This window comes from Sturnira hondurensis, unplaced genomic scaffold, assembly GCF_014824575.4.
Source record: "Sturnira hondurensis isolate 20B ecotype Veracruz unplaced genomic scaffold, ASM1482457v3 Scaffold0021143, whole genome shotgun sequence".
NCBI classification, from domain to species: Eukaryota; Metazoa; Chordata; class Mammalia; order Chiroptera; family Phyllostomidae; genus Sturnira; species Sturnira hondurensis.
Window position 1 is genome coordinate 24,696,850 of NW_028093774.1, and position 15,844 is coordinate 24,712,693.

General features: G+C 52.9%; 1 protein-coding gene across 1 annotated transcript in view; it reads right to left on the reverse strand.

Moving 5' to 3' along the window:
- GALNT16 (polypeptide N-acetylgalactosaminyltransferase 16) overlaps nt 1–5,456 on the reverse strand; it is an 82,317-nt gene extending 76,861 nt beyond the window's left edge. The window contains exon 1 of the mRNA XM_037031490.1: nt 4,970–5,456. Coding sequence (XP_036887385.1) covers nt 4,970–5,146 — 177 coding nt within the window. The 5' untranslated portion in view covers nt 5,147–5,456. The remainder of the gene's footprint in view (nt 1–4,969) is intronic.
- Between the last annotated feature and the right edge of the window lie 10,388 nt (nt 5,457–15,844).

Consider the following 15,844-nt stretch of genomic DNA (forward strand, 5'->3'; position numbering starts at 1 on the left):
CTCACTTTATGCCTACATTAACTGGACCTGATAACGCTGCCTTCCTCACAAGTTGTTGAGGGGATTCAAAGTTTGTAAAGCGCCTAACACTGTGTCAAAGCGTCCAGTGAGTCAGCCACTGTAAGTGTAATTACAGGATGAGAGCTGTCCAACAGAAATGCAATGCAAGCCTCATCTAGAATTAAAATTTTTAATTTTAATTAAAAATTAAAATTTAATTTTAAATTTTAATTTAATTTTTAATTTAAAAATTAAAAATTTTAATTTGTCACAGAGGTGACAGCGATGATGGAGGCTGGGTGGACGCACAGCAAAGACCACAGGTGCTCAGAGAGGCGAAGCCACTAGAAACCATTTCCAGAGCGGGCTGCGCACTGTCTATAACCACACCAAACCCAGTGTCCGATTCAGTGAACCGAATTACTGCCCAAGGGTAACCATCACTGGCTCACGTCTGAAAGTGCTGCTTCCTGCTCCTTTCCAGGAGCCTTGGGTTGCCTGTCTGATTAGCCTCCTGTGTCTTTGCCCAGCTGTTCACTGGGAAGGTGTTTCAGGTCTCAAGAAGCAGACGGGAATAAATCTTCAATCTTCTGGCTGTAATGAACTGTACAGATCCAGGCTCACCTCTAACCTCAGGGCAGTTTCTTCCATTCCAGCAAGACAGTCCCTCAGGGAGTTCGGCCCAGCCTTGCCAATCAGTGCCCCTCCACATGGGCTTAGATGGCACTTTCAGAGCTCCACTCACAGAGCCAATAATCCGCTACCAGAGAAGAAAGCCAGGCCCAAGCCCTGGAGCAGTCATGGCACAGAAATAAGGGACCGGAAGGAGCCGCACCCTACAACTGATCCTGTACCTTTGCACCGTGGACCTCCCGGGGAGGTGACTCAGGCCATCAGGGCCCTTACCGGCCTCGGTGCCTCTGGTCTGTCCCCAACTCCCAGGATGGGACCCGGGTGACGGAAAACCAGGTCCTTTCAATCTGAACATTTGGCGAGAGGGATTGTGGGTGTTTGTGCTTTCTGTGAGCAGCACCTAGATAAATTAATTAAAAAATCATTTTGCCATTTAAGCAAATCATATTCCCACGGTTCTAAAACGCACACATTATAAATGAAATATAAACCTAGACAGATCTAACTGAAGCCTCTGCTCTCCGGGAACAGCGCCAGGAAGCCACCACGGGTGTTCTTTGCTGCTGGGGAAGGGGCGTCCCTGCGAAGCCTTGAGGGTGACAAGCCATGCACCTCACAGTGCCCTTTGGGAGAAGTCCCTTAGAGCCATTTAGTCACGTCAAGAAATGAACAAGCTTATCTAAGGGTCAACAGAAGTCATTTAACCCAAACTTAACACACAGAATAACCAAGGTCCAGAGGTGCCAAGTATTTTCTCCATGGTCACCCAGCAGTATCCCAATTGTTGGATAAGAAACTCCAGTTTAGAAAAACTCTTGCCTACAACTTCCCTGGTTCCAAACAGGAGACGTTGCAAATGAGTCTACCTACCTTTAAAATATCCATAATAGATAGTCTTTTTAAAATAGGCCTGTAAAGTGACACTTCCACATAAGGCCTGAGCACCTAACACACGCCTGTTAGAGAATTCGCATGCAGGAAACCTGGGTCCCAAACCTGACACCAATGTCCTTCCCAACTGCGACTGCAAGGCCCGAAGCCGGAAGGCCAGCAGTGCCTGTTTCGCCTCCTGCTTTCACGGCATCCAGTGCCACTTAATGTAGACTCAAGCGGATGTCCCCAAACCCACCGTCTTCCCCATAAAGTACAGCGTGGAGAAATCACAAACACTGCCATCGAAGGAGGCAGCCAGTGTCTCCCTTCAGTTTTGCAGAGTCCGTGACCAATTTTCCATATTGAAATTTGTGAGACATGCGCTGACAGCAGGACAGAATATTAGAAATCGGGACCTTATGGTTGCCAGGTCGACACTCCACAATGTCAAACAAGTGCCTTGAGGTCCAGAAGCAATTTGGCTGGATTCAGAGAGCCCTGACACCGTGAAGGCGGTGCTGCCTCCTGGCCCCGCTGCCACCCAGGCCCTCCCTCAGAAACCCGGCTCTAATTCCTTAGGGGAGTGATGATGACGGCCCCTGCCAGAATTTTCCCATCGACTGTCAGCCGAGCTGGCCACGTCATTCCCTAAGAAGCTGAAAATCCGGGCAGTGTCTGGGCCCAACTAGAGAGGTGTTTGGGAATGGCAAGAAGACTAGCAAAACGTCAACCAGATTTCAGGGAGAAAGCCAATCCTCAGCTACACCTGCGCCTTTTAAGTTAGTTAAACAAAGGGTTCAACTCCTGAAGAAGCAGAATAGGCAATCCCCTACCTCCTAAATTAGGTAGTCAGGTTGGAGCTGGAAATGAATGAAGTACGAGAGAGCTACGAAGCTAGGACCGCTGGCTGCTCGCAGAGATGAGCAGAAATCTCGCTTCACTCGTCTGACTAGTCCTTCCGTCTTGCTGTGTGCATCCACGTGGGGCCCCAGGAGGTTTCCTGCATAGTCCCTGCGTGATAGCTTACATTCAGTGAGGAGACAGGGCAAATGACTGAAGTGCACTACCTTGGAAGACCGGGATACAACACAAGGCTGTGACAAAGGCAGTGTGCGTCTGGGGACCGATGACTATGGAACAGACACCCAGGACTAAAGCTTAAGAAGTCAGGGAGGGGACTGACCGCTACCCTACGTGGCCAAAGAAGGTTCTACCACTCACTCCCCAGGAACTTTCTCTCTCCCTCTCTTCTGCCACTTCCACTCCCTGGGTCCTTCACCCTTTAAAGTTGGCTTCCAGTTCACAGCCCTTTCTAATCTGCAGCAAGTCAAAAGCCCCAAGGAACCAGGACAGGGTGAGAGCGGGTTCCACTGGAACCCCCTCCACGACCTCCAATTTCCAGCCCTCAAAAGGAGTACTGCGTGCCTCCAGCAGTGCCCCTCCCCCCACACCATCCTGGGGCTCTCAGTCCCAGTAGAGTAGCCTTCCGGGCTGATCTTCTCTGGCTGGGAGGAGAAACGGGAGAGGGGAGAGGTCCGATTGCAAGGTCAGGATTCTGCAGCAGAGGCACATGTGATGAGACCCAGCCTGGGGTTCTGAGCAGCAGTCTCCCTGTGCTCTCTCCCCCTCCCCCCCAACCCCATTTTCCCTCCTCTCTCCCTTCCCCCTCCTCTTCTAGCTCAGACCCTCCTCCCCCACAGAAGACAGAACATCTGGCCAGACTGCCAGTCCCCTGCGGCTCTGGGCCCTCCTACCCTGAGACCCAGACTGGATGTAAGAAGGGGGCAGTTTGGAGGAGTCCCTGGTGCGGAAGCTCAGCTCCCAGGGTACCTGGGGCCACACTGGTTGGGCCAGTTGCACTCCAATCTGCCAGTCCACCCCGATGGATCCTAACACTCTGGAGGCTATTCCTCATCGGCGTTCTGTCCAAACACCCACAAGTGCTTTGGAACCAGTGTCCGAGTGACAGGGACCCTCGGCCAGAAAGGGAAATTCCTGCTAATCAGGCTCGCCCCCCCCCCCACCCAGAGTTCAACCAGACAGTGTTTGGGAATGGGGGGGAGGGGTTGGGAAAACCAGCAAACCCCAAGGCAAGTATCTCAGGCAAAGCCAGGAAATACAGTTCCTTTGCAGGGATTTTTACTTCTTCCCGGGTGGGTAACAAAACACAGAATCTGGAGTAGGATGGGAATATGAGATTCCACACCGACACCCCCCACTGCCACAACCACATTCTTGGGGCTCAGCTGCCTCTGCAAAAACATCTCAAATTCTCCGCACAAGCCCTCGCCCTCCTGACCTGCATCTCCCCAGGAGCTCCTCAGCCCCTCCCTCTTCCCCCCTCACCCCCGCCCGCCCTTGTCTCTTCAGGTCAGAATGGCCGCCCTGGTCGGCTCCCCCACCCTCGGCCCCACTCTTTGCTTTCCCTCCCCCTGGTCCATGTCTGGCCAGGCTGCATCCGCCCAGCAGTTGGTCCCGACGGTTGCCCACGGATATCTCCCGACACCCGGGCGGGTCGGAAGAACGCAGTCCGCGGGAGCGCGGCCTCTCCGCGGGTCTCGGAGCCTCCGGCCTCAACAGGTGCCCCTGCCACAGAGCCCTCACCCCACGCCCCGGCAGAGGCGGTGGCAGGCACGCCACCTGCAGGACAACGGGGCTCCGCACGCCCCAACCCAGGTCCCTGGAGCGCCTAGGGCCCCGGCAGCTCTACCGAGGCCCTAGCCGTGCTCTGCCGCCTTTGTTTCCCCGCTCGCCTTGACCTCTCGAGGCTGACAGTATAAAAGGAAATGTCCGAGCCCGGCCGCAGACAATACACGCTCACCTGTTCGTGATGGGGTGATGGGTTCGTACAGGATGAGACCTTTCCCCGACCCAAAGAACGCCGGGGCTGTTAGTGGGGAGTACTCCATGTCAAAGAAGCGGGTTCAAGTTGACCCGGGCTTAAGAAGGTGACGCAAAGCTGGGCGCAGCCCACAGTGACCCTGCCTCACCTAACATCCCCCCCACCCCACGTCCTTGGCCCCAGGAGGTTGGAGAGGGGGTGCGCGTGGCCACCTACGCGCTTAGCAGCGCGAGGTTCCCACTGCCGGCTCGCTGGGCGCAAGGTCCAGCCGCCTTCCCGAGCGGGCGAGGCGCCGGCAACCCCCCACCCCAGCCCGGCGGCGCAGTGCCGAGAGAGCCGCCACGTTCCCAGTAGCTCGCGCACGCGGGGCCCACCAAACTTGCAGCACTTTCTCCCAACCCCCACTCGCTGTCACCCTTCCTCCATCCGTGCGCCCTGGCCTCGCTGGCCCTACGGAGGTTGCCATAACAACGTGCAGGAATGCTCCAACATATACAAAGCCGAAAGGGCGCGGCGGGCACGCAGCCCCCGGCCCGGCCCCGCGCCCTCTGCAACCGCGCGGGTCTAGGACGCGCGCCGCGGTTCCCCTGTTGGCTGTCTGGGCGCACAGGGAGGACTCACAATAAGCGGAATGGTGCGGTCTTCGCGGAGCTGCTCCGGCCTCCCGCCGGCCCTCTGCCCGCCCCGGCCGCTTGAGGATGCTGCGTGGGCTCGGTTGTCCTGCCATAAGTAGTAGAAAGTGCCCAGGATCCAGGCTACGGTCAGGATGGCGATGGCATTGGCACGGATCTTCCTCATGGTGGGCGGGCGGGCGCCCGGAGTGGGGGCCGGGGCCGGCAAGCTCTAGGGGCTGGGGCGGGGGCGCTCACAGCCCCAGCTGTTTGTTTTCGCTCGCTCCCGGCTGCTCAGTCCTGCAGAGCAGAAAAAGGAGAGAGGTGGAGGGTGGGGGGGTGATAGGGAGAGACAGGCGCGCGGAGCGATCCTCACGGTCCTAATGCCCTTCAGTCCCGCGCGCGTCCCCCGGGGGCCCATTCATTCACGCGCAGAGCCCGCCCAGAGCTCCAGACCGCGCCGGCTGTCCCGGCAGCTGCGCTCCGGGAGAGAAGCACCACGGGTGCGAAGAGGCGCGAGAGGAAGGCCGGGAGAGGCAGACGCCAGCGGCGGAATGGCGACGGGTTAGAGCCAATCTCCACTCCCAACGCCCCGAGACAGAGCGCCCGGCAGCTGCCCCCACTCGGCCTTGGTCTGTCCTGCCTACTACCTTCACCCACCCCTGGGCCGGAGCGGCCCTGAGTCACAGTCTGGAGATGCGCGACCCCGGCCCGGGCCCGGGCGTTGGAGCTGCGGATCTGGGGCTGTGCTTGAACTGCGCTCTGGAGCGTTGTTTAAGTTATAGTCGGCGAGCCCTTGGGAAGGGGCGGTGGGGTTAGAGGAAAGTGTCGAGTTTGCACCGGAATTCTTTCCAGCCTAGGATCCCAAGCCGACCATGGCCCGCCTTGAGGAGGGATTGGAAACTAGTGCACTTGACATTCGAAGAGAGCTCCGCTTCACAGCGGTGAAAGGAGAAGAGGGGTACAACCACCTCACATGTTCCACTGGCCTGGGGCTCCCAGCTTTCGTGATGCTTCATTCTATCCTGCCTTACTGTCCCCTGGACAACACTGAGGTACCATCATCACCACTTCACCAGGAAAAAGAGAGCCCAGAGAGGCGACTAATTAGTCACCAGGGCTAGGCGACTGATTAGTGGGCAGAGCCCAGTCCAGAAGCCATCTCTCCATCTGACACTTTGGACAAAGTACAAAACACAGTGGTGAGGGACACAGACCCAGAAGTCATTGAGATTCTGCCCCAGTCCCTGGTGGCATTGAGAATCCCGTGTGAACTGTGCTCACTCAGGCAGAAGACAAGGTGGGCTAAATTGATTCTGGAAGGCCAGCACAGGCTGGTGGGCACAAAGCAGACAGGAAATGAACAGGTGTTAAATAAACCAACCAAGTGGGGGGGCACGGAGGAAGAAATAATGCAGCGCAGAGTTAGGTAAGGCTTCTCAAAGAAGGTGGATAAATCTTTGAATAAATCCTTAAGAGTCAGGGAAGGAGGAGGCAGGGCAGGGTGTGGGTTGCATGTACAAGTAGCAGGAGAAAAGGTTCTAAGGAGGGAAGTAGTTGATGTTTTCAAGGAAAAGAGCTGCCTAGCGTTGCTGGGGTCCAGGATGCTGGGGAGGTCTTGGTGGAAGTCAAGGTTGGCCAGGCTGGGCAAGCCTGGGCTCAGGAGGCCCTCAGGTGCCAGGGAGTTTGCTTCCTGCAGGTGCGGCTGGACAGTGGCTGATCTGAAGGCCCACAGAGGGTCCTGACCTCTAAATGAAGCCTCTGCAGGAATCAGGCAAATGGTGGTGTCACAGATTGTGCCTCCCTACTCCAGCCACCTCATGTCACCACCACTCAGTCCCCCATTTCTCCAGCACTCAGGACTGAACCACACAAGTAGCAGATGCAGGAATTGTGGGGCAGACCCAGCAGTCCTGTCCTCTGTTGGAGGCCAGGGCGACCTTGCTCCTTAGGAATCAGGCCCCACAGGAATCTCCAGACAACAAGAAAGTGTAAGAGAACTGCCCTCCTGGTGTCCCCACTTCCACACAGGCTTTCAGGTCCGCCAGGTGGCCACAGGCTATACCCCTCATTCCAGTCCAGCCCATGCATAGCTAGTTGGCTTTGGTTTTGAGAGAACCAGGTGAGAACATGTGGGACCCAAAGTCATTACATTAACCCCTAGTAAAACTCCACACTCAGTCCCAGAACCATGCCAAATGGAAACCAGGCTGGTGGGGTTTCTGAGGGCACCAGGAGAAGGGCTCTGTGCGCAGTGGGAGGGAAGGGACAGCTGGAATTTAGCAGTTTCTACAAGTCTCACTCCTTATTCCTCAGGGTTCGTTGGTGAGGATGCTACACATCTGCACCACATTGTCACTCCCCGGTAGCTCTGTCCCGTAGAGAAGCCTTCCTCATCCTCCCCCCAACCCCCACCAGAAAACGCCACAGGAGCAGTGGCCTCGCTGGATGGTGGTAGACTTCACAGCCAACCCTTCCTTAGACTGGCACAATAAACTTCCCTGGGGGTGGGGTAAGGGGGCGGGTAACTACCATGCTCGTTTGACCACAGAAATTTGACACAGAGGGTGAGTGATGGGCCTGAAGCCATAGGCCTGCTGGAAGGGACGAGAACTAGCAGCTGCTACCTCAGCTCCAGCTCACGGTCTTTCTTCCAGAGTCTGACGCCAAATAGATGCAGAGCTGAGCCTCAGTGACCCTGAGTCGGATTTCCGTGTACAGAGGCGACAGTGAGCATTGTTTCCTCACTGGTCCTGGGAATGGATTCCAGCAGAACCATGGAATCAAGCGACACCTAAGAACCAGTGTTGCCTAACATTTGTCGAACCTCTAAAACAAGAATGATAATAATAGCTACAGTTCACTGAGTACCTAGCAGGTGCCAGCTGTTGTGCCGGCATCTCACACACATTATCTCTAACACACCCACAACCCAGGGGTGAGGACTTGGAGGCTAAGTGAGGCTCTCAGTTGCCGAGAGCCCTACAGCAGGTAAGCGGTGGGGCTGGGTTTCAGTCCTTTTTCCACAGCAGTGTCTGGGCTCCAGTGCGGGGTTTCCGACACCACAGGGAAGTCTGCAGGGTGATCAGAAGTTCTGTATGCGGGGAACTCACCTGCCCTTCTGGGACTCCATTTTCTTCTCTGTAAAAGGAGGGATCCTGAGAAATGACCTCTAAGGTCCCTCCAACTGCACTACTTTAGACTTCCAGTTCCTTGAGCATGTTCTCCCTTGTGGCACTGCTTTTGGGCATGGTCCCCTTCTCTTTTAATGCTGCTTAAGCCAGCACTCAGATAAGCTGGGCAACTCCCTGCCCCTGCACTGGATGGATTTGGGAGGTGGGTGGGTAACAGGGGAGAAAGGGCATACCTCAGTGTAAGATCCTAGCTCTGGAGTTTGACATCCTGAATTCAAATTGCTGGATCTGTCACATTTAGGAGAGGGACCTGGGCAAGTTCTTAACCTCTCAGCATCAGTTTCCTCAACTGTAAAATGGGGTGTGACCGCCTTTAACTTGGCTGGGAAAGGTAGGATGAAATAAAGCATGCAGAATCCGGTGCCCAGTAACCGGCCCAGTGCCCTGGAGGCACTGCTGCTGGCGGCTGGGTGAGGGGGAGCTTCTGAAGGGCCTGCCCAGGGCACCCACACAGCATTGCCGACCAGTCCTGAAAGAGTACAGACCCCTGGCGGGCCTCCTTAGCCACACCCAAGGTCCAACAAGGACAACTGCCTGCCCTACAGGTGGGTGGCTGCCTCTTCCCAAGTTTCTGCTGAGTAGACGAGGCAGAGCAGGAGGGCTGGGGGGTGGGAGAGCAAGGCACCAGCCCCTGCCGCTGCCTCTTCCTGAGGGCACACCCATTGCCCTCAAGACCCTGTGCCAGCTCAGACGCCTTTTGTCCTGTCTGCAGCTGCAGTGGGGGCCCAGAAGGTAGGTGAGGGGAACAGCTTAGACCCCCATGGCTGCTCTAAGCAGGAAAGGAGGCATGGATGTTGAACAGAGTGTATGTTACCATGCAAGAGGTGCTATGCCCATACATGGTCTCAGAACACTCCCCACACCACTGTGAGGAAGGTATGACCAATTCACTTCACAGACGAGAGACTGATGCCTGTGGAGGTCAGGCAGCCACTGAGTGGCACATCTGCCACCCGCTGCCAGGTGAGTGCACTTAATGCACGGGTGTATCTAAGGGAAAGTTATTTATAAGTTCAGTTTACATAAACCATGATAGATTGAGGAGAAGACTTGGCTCTTTGAAAGGAACTCGAAGAGTCTTCTTAGTCATCATCCTATTTGTCTGATAACTATGGCTTTTCATATCAGCTTCTGCCACGGGAACGTCAGCTCCGTAAGGCCAGGGGTTCTGACACGCTTTGTGCACCACTGTTTCCCTTGCGTTTAGAACAGCACTTGGCACAGAGCGGCACACAGTACATGCTCGTTAAGAATTCGCTGATGGCCCTGGCTAGGTAGCTCAGCTGGTTAGACCATCATCTCAACACACCAAGTTTGCAGGTTCCACCCCTGGTCAAAGCACATACAAGAATCAACCAATGAATGCATCAATAAGTGGGACAACAAATCTCTCTCTCTCTTCTAATTAATTAATATTTTTTAAAAATATTCCTTGATGGAAGGAAGGGAGGGAAAGAGGAAGACAGAAAAGGAAAAAGATAGGGTAGCTTTGTGAAACATGCACTTCTCTTAAATCAAGGGTTTCTGAGTCAGGTGCAGGAACAGGACCCAGAGAAAAGGAGGGCTGCATCTAAGGTCAGTGTGGGCGGGTGTGGTCAGTAACACAGGTGCCCTAACAGTGCTTCCTCCCCTGACCATGGGCCAGAAGCCAAACCCTGCTGCCCCAGGATGAGGGGCGAGAAGTCCTCTGCAGTCCCATCAGAAGTCAGGGAAGCAGTGCACCCGAGTTGGTGGATAACTGCAGGAACTACAAATGTTCTTACTGATCATGAAATAACCCAGCTGTTGCATTTGGGAATAATAGGATTGCAGAGTCTGAGGGCTAATTAGAAATGTGTCAACTGCTTTTTTGTTAACAGCAAGGAATTCCTACAAAGGAGAAATGCATAAATAAAGCCAGCCGGTCAGCAGAATTGATCCCAGAGGCGGAACACTGTCCACGTCCTTCCTGACCTCTGCATCTCCACCACATTCTTCCTGGTCCCCTCCTCCACAGCCTCTGTGGAGCTGAGTGGCAGAGGTCCTCCGAGCAGGCCAGATGGCCCAAAATGCTAGGCCAGTGCCTGTCACATGCCTGAACTCCCTTGAATGGGAGTTCCTCTGAGTGGGGCCTGTGTATCACCAGTTTCCAGCAAAGTATTAGGCATCATGGCAACATCACTAAATATTTGTGCAATGAGCAAATGGATGAGTAAGTATGTAAGGCAGCAGGCTGCAGCTTTTCCCCTTTTGTCCGAGGAAAATGCCACATGGCCCACTCAGGTTGTAAAGCCCATGCCTGTTTGCCCATTGGGGTGGTATTTCCAGTCCCTTTCTTTTTTCCCCCCTTCTTTTAATGCCTACCCTGCCAGGCACTTCTAGGTTCCAGGGATATAAAAAGAACAAAACCTGATCCCAGCTTCTGACAATGGTGGAATCTACATAAATGATTCAAAATATACAAGTTCATAGAAACCCAAAGGGGGCTTCTTGGCAAGGAAGGATTTCGTCTGCGAGCTGAGTCTTAAAGGATAAATGGGTAGGCAAGACGTGGAAGGGAATTCTTGGGAGACGAAGAGGCAAACAAAAGAACTGAGACACGGAGTGTACGGGAGCTCAGGAATGACGAGTGGCTTGGTGTGTGTGGTGTTTGGTAGTGACGGTACACAGGTTAGAGAGGCCGGTGTGGACCAGTTAACCAATGTCTTCTATGCTTTTGTAAGACATCTGCACTTATTCTGGTAAGCCATGGGAGAACCGTCCAAGAGTCTGAAACAGAGAGTGACATGATCAGTTATAAATTTTAGTGAGGAGGCTGAAGAGTAATGGCAGGGGATCATGATGACACTGCAGTAGTCCACGCAGGCAATTCTGTGGGCCTGGATGAGTGCAGAAACACTGGAAAAGAGAAAGAAGGTGGACTCAAAGGATGCGGTGAGCAGTGGAGGTGAGAATAACATGTAAATAGCCTGCCTGGGAGACAAGTGCTTTGGGGTAAGGTAACCATTAACTGAAATGGGAAATACAGGAGGAGATGCAGGCTCCAGAGGCACGTTCCACTGAACTTGACTTCCCTGTGGTCTTTTCAGCAAGGCATCTGTAAACCCAGGTCTGGTGCTCAGGAAGAGGAGTGGAAGAAACCAGTAAGGTAGAGATAGGAAAACCAGAATACCACTGGGGCAAGACGTTGTTGGGTGGCTGCCCAGGTACCCAGCACCTAGACATGGGGAAGAAGCCAGGCGCATCAGAGATTAAGGCTTCTGGATCCCTCCTGTGAAGAGGCTGAGAAGCAGGCTTTGTTTTTCTGCCTCCATCAGATGCCCTGATTCCAGGCTCTGAAGAATACTCATTTCTTTATCAAGGACTTCATCATCTGGTACATATTAGGATGGACCCCATACCTAGAGCTGGAAAAAAGTTTGGCTCACAGAGAGGTCATGTGAAAAGACCAGAGAGACTCTGAATTAAGAGCCAGGGTCTTGATTCTGTTATTTCCTTCAGCCTATGATATCTATAATTGATTCTTGCATTTTTATTTTTATTTTTATTTTTTAAAGGTTTTATTTATTTTAGAGGGAGAAGAAGGGAGGAAAAGAGGGAGAGAAACATCAATCAGTTGTCTCACACACACCCAACTGGGACCTAGCCTGTGACCCAGGCATGTGCCCTGACCTGGAATCGAACCAGCGGCCTTTCAGTCTTCAGGACAACACCCAACCCACTGAGCCACACCAGTCAGAGCATACTTGTATTTTTCTTGAGGAACTGGGAAGCAGAAATTAAGAGAATGTTCCCAGGAATGGTATACATTTTGAAGCTCTCAGCAAGGCTGAAAATACCCATCGATATATTTCGAGGTGCAATTTCCACTCCGTTAACAGCCAAAATAATTGAACAGGAAGAAAAAGCTGTTAATGCAGAAGGCGTGTAACATCAGACCTACACTGCCTGGCAATTTACCATTGCCAGGCAGTTGAGGGTTTTTACAGCCAGTGTTTACAGTCATACGCATCCCCTCTCACCCAGCCACCCTCGGAAGCCATCAACAGGCCCGTCAATCTGGCTTGGATACTGAAACTGTTCACAGTGTCTGGAGCTAATGTCAAAGCAGAGAAAACTTTTCAAAAAACCATCCTGCCATTTTGTCAGCGTGTAAATCTTGGGGTGCTTCTTCCTGGTTAGTGGTATAAACAGTTGGGGCTGTCAGGGCCCACGGGGCCAGTAGTGGCAGAGCTCTTTGGTGGTGGGGCCAGCACAGCCGCCCCTCTCGCCGGCGTCCCGGCCCGTGTCTGTGCGCAGCCTGTCACCTCCCTCTAGTCTAGGTTGGCATCTCTCCGCACAGTCCAGCAACCCAGACGCCAGTTTCTGCCTCCAGCCCTGGACAGCGGGTGCGAAGGGTGCAAGTTCCTCCGCAGAGGGTGGCGTCCAGATGGACGGTGGATGTTACCGATTTTCACCTTGTCTTCTGTCAATGCCTGTGCGCAAGCGCGCGCACTATTTTCAAGTTAGAATTTGACTTCATGTTTTTTTCCTGAAATTATTTCTTTCCCTGTACTTGTGTCTAATGATAAAAACTTCTGAGTCTATGTCCAATCATTTGTCTTTCCTTCCATTTTCAAATCACGTATTTTATAAAGGCTGGTACCTAAAGACGGAGCATTTAGTGTGTTCTTGGGCACGGGGGAATATCAAGAGGTGGGAAAACCTGGGCATGACTCCCAGGTGTGCCATGGGCTGTCGTGGTAACTCTGTAAAGCCACCTGGACCTCCTTATGTTTAACATAAAATCATCGGCATAAAAGGACTTGGAAAGTCCTTTCTAATGCTGGTGTTTTAGGATTCTAATGACTTACGTCAATGTTTTCAACCATTCCCTGCCCTAGCAAGAATTACTGGCAATGAACTGAGACATAATTTTCCTTATTATCATTTGGTTCCCCTGAATATATTACACTCATGCATACACGTCCAAAAAATTTAAAATATTCCACTGGATCAATCTGAAAACTTCTGGACTGCAGCATACCTAAAAAGGAGAAATGAGAACAATGTACAAGAACTTGGCCGGTCCAGGGAGGGATGCCGTGAGGAGGGGAACTTGAGAACAGGATGGGAGGCTCGTATATTTTGTACCTTTTTAATTTTTCGCCACATGCATTTATTACCTCTTTCATTAATTTTTTTAAGAGAAGAGTCTTTCTTTTTCTTTCTCCTACCACAGGCCTTTCTGCAGCTCAGTTCCTGGGGGAGAGGGGCCCAAGAAGAGGCCCTGCCTCAGCCCAGACCCTGCCTAAGACCAGCTCCTGCCCGGTGGCTAGTAGCCCTGCCCCGGCTGCCCCATGGCCAGAGGGCTCTGTGGGTGCACATCACAGCTGGCTGCCCTTGTTGCTGACACTCAGCGGGGCTGTCCAGCTAGTACAGGCCTCCATTCAAAGACCCCAATCAGGGGCTGGCTCTCCCGGCTCCAGCAGCCAGAGTTCAGCAAAGGCAGAGGTGTGTCTGGCCTTAAATTCTCCAGATCTTGCCGTTCCCTTTCAAAGATAGACTGCCTTTTGTTTTGTTTTGCTTTTGTTTTCTGCTAACACAGCACGAAGACAGGAAAGGGAAAGAAAAATGAGCAAGAGGACCAAAGATGAGTAGGGAGAAAGGGCTTGAAGGCTCCCTTTCCTCCTGGCCCCACCCCCACGCCACACACTTCCACTTGGCAGGGCTGGGCTGTGCCCCTGCAGGGCCCATTCCCCTGGTTTCCGTCCCCAGAGCCAGACCCGGCTTTTCCTCAGGACATCCAGCTTCCACCTGGCCTTCCTCTTCTGCCTTCATTTCTGATAATCTCCTTGGACCGTTATGGGCCCATCACATTGGAGTCCCCCACTGCCATCCCCCTGCTCCTCTGATTCCTCCGCCCCTGGCTTACCCAAGTGGTTTACCTATTGCACTGCCACTCTGCCCACAAACAGCTGCCATCTTTAAGGTCCATTTCCCAGACAGGAGCTGTCACCTGCCCACCATCGGGGTTGGTCAAGGTAGGTTCCACCACCCTCCACTCACATTCCTTGCATCCCACTTCTTCTCAGGTGGGGGCGTGTTGCTCCCCTACAGGCCACAGGAAGGTGGGGCAAGAGGACAATTAAGAAGTGATGTCAGAGGCAGACAAGGAGTGGCAGACGGAGGAGGAGCATGTGGGGGACACAAGCAGACTCCCACGGATGTAAAAATACTGCACGTGAGAAAAACAGCTGCAGGGAAAGAGAAAGCAGAGAGTGAAAACCAATGAAAGTGTGGTCAATACTAAGAGCAGAAAAGGCCGGAGGAGAACCGTCCAGAGAGCGGTGAGAGGACAACCAGCTCGGTGGAGTTAGGTCTGAGAAGGGAAGTGGGAGGGTGGGGGTGGTCAGCACGCGAGGGGCTGGGAGCTGCAGGAATGGCGCAGCAGAAATCTCTCAGGAAGGGTCACTCACCTCCCAAGCTGTTGGGCTTACTGGCTGCAGTAAGCAGAATCTATTTAAAACATACCAGGCATTTTGCCTCATTCCATTTCCCCTGCCCAGACAGGGCAGGAGCCAAAGGCTTAGGGAACTATTCCAGCATCAGGACCCTGCAGAGACCACCGGGCTGAGCCCATGAAGACCCCTGCCCCATCTGAGAATTGCCTGCCTCTCCACCCCTCACATAAGCTGCCTGGCCACTAAATTCACAGCATGTTGGTCATGGTCTCAAAGGTCACTTGTGCCACCCACTTCCACTGGGGAAGACTGGAAGAGCATCTTCATTCTGTCCTTAAGCTTGTTGGAAAGCAGATGCTGCTCAGATGTGACATCTGCTATGAAGAGATGCTGAAAGGGAGCTCCCTGACCAGTGGGAACACTCCTGATGGAGCATGGAGAGTCATCCAGTGATTAGATTACAGGAAGACAAAGAAGAGAGCATGAAAGGACATGGAGAATGAAATGGCCCTAGGGAAGCCAGATGGACCTGGAATTGGAAAACACCGAGACCCTCACTCCTCTCCCTGGGGGGGCGGGGGTATCTTTGGGAAGCTCTACTCAAGAGAAGACGTGAGTGACCACCGACCCACCTGCCCTGGAGGAGCAGAAACTAAGGATGGGAGCTGGGAGATGCAGCCAAGGAAAGCTATCTGTGCAAGCTTCCTTTTTCTCTCTCACTGAGAGGGTCAGGAATGAGAGGTTGTTCCTTTCCTGGCTGTTGAGCCCATAAGTCATGTAAAATACTGCTCTGCATGAGAATTATGACTGATTTATTGGCTTGTGATCAAATCAAATTCTGCCTGCCAAAGAAGTTGGCTTTTCAAAATAAATGTGAGTTCAATCCCATGTTTAAAGAGAAGGATGGGTCGTGGAGGTGAATAATCATCCCAGTCCATGTCGTAACTTTGGAGTTGTGAATGTCTGATTTGGGTGGATGTGGGGAGAGGGTCGACTGTTCATTGATCTACCTGTAATCTGCTTTTAGGGTGCAATCAAGCATTACTTTAAAACGAACAAAATACCGGACAGGTATGGGTATGCAGCAGTTACTGCTAAAGAAGAATTAAAAACATGTTACTGTGGAAAATTTCAGATCCATCTTTAAAAAGTAGCAAACCTAATATTTAAACAAAACTGAGCTCTATGCCCTGGCTGGTGAAGCTCAGTGGATTGAGTGCTGGCCTTTAAACCAAAGGGTTGCCAGTTCAATTCCCAGTCACGGCACAT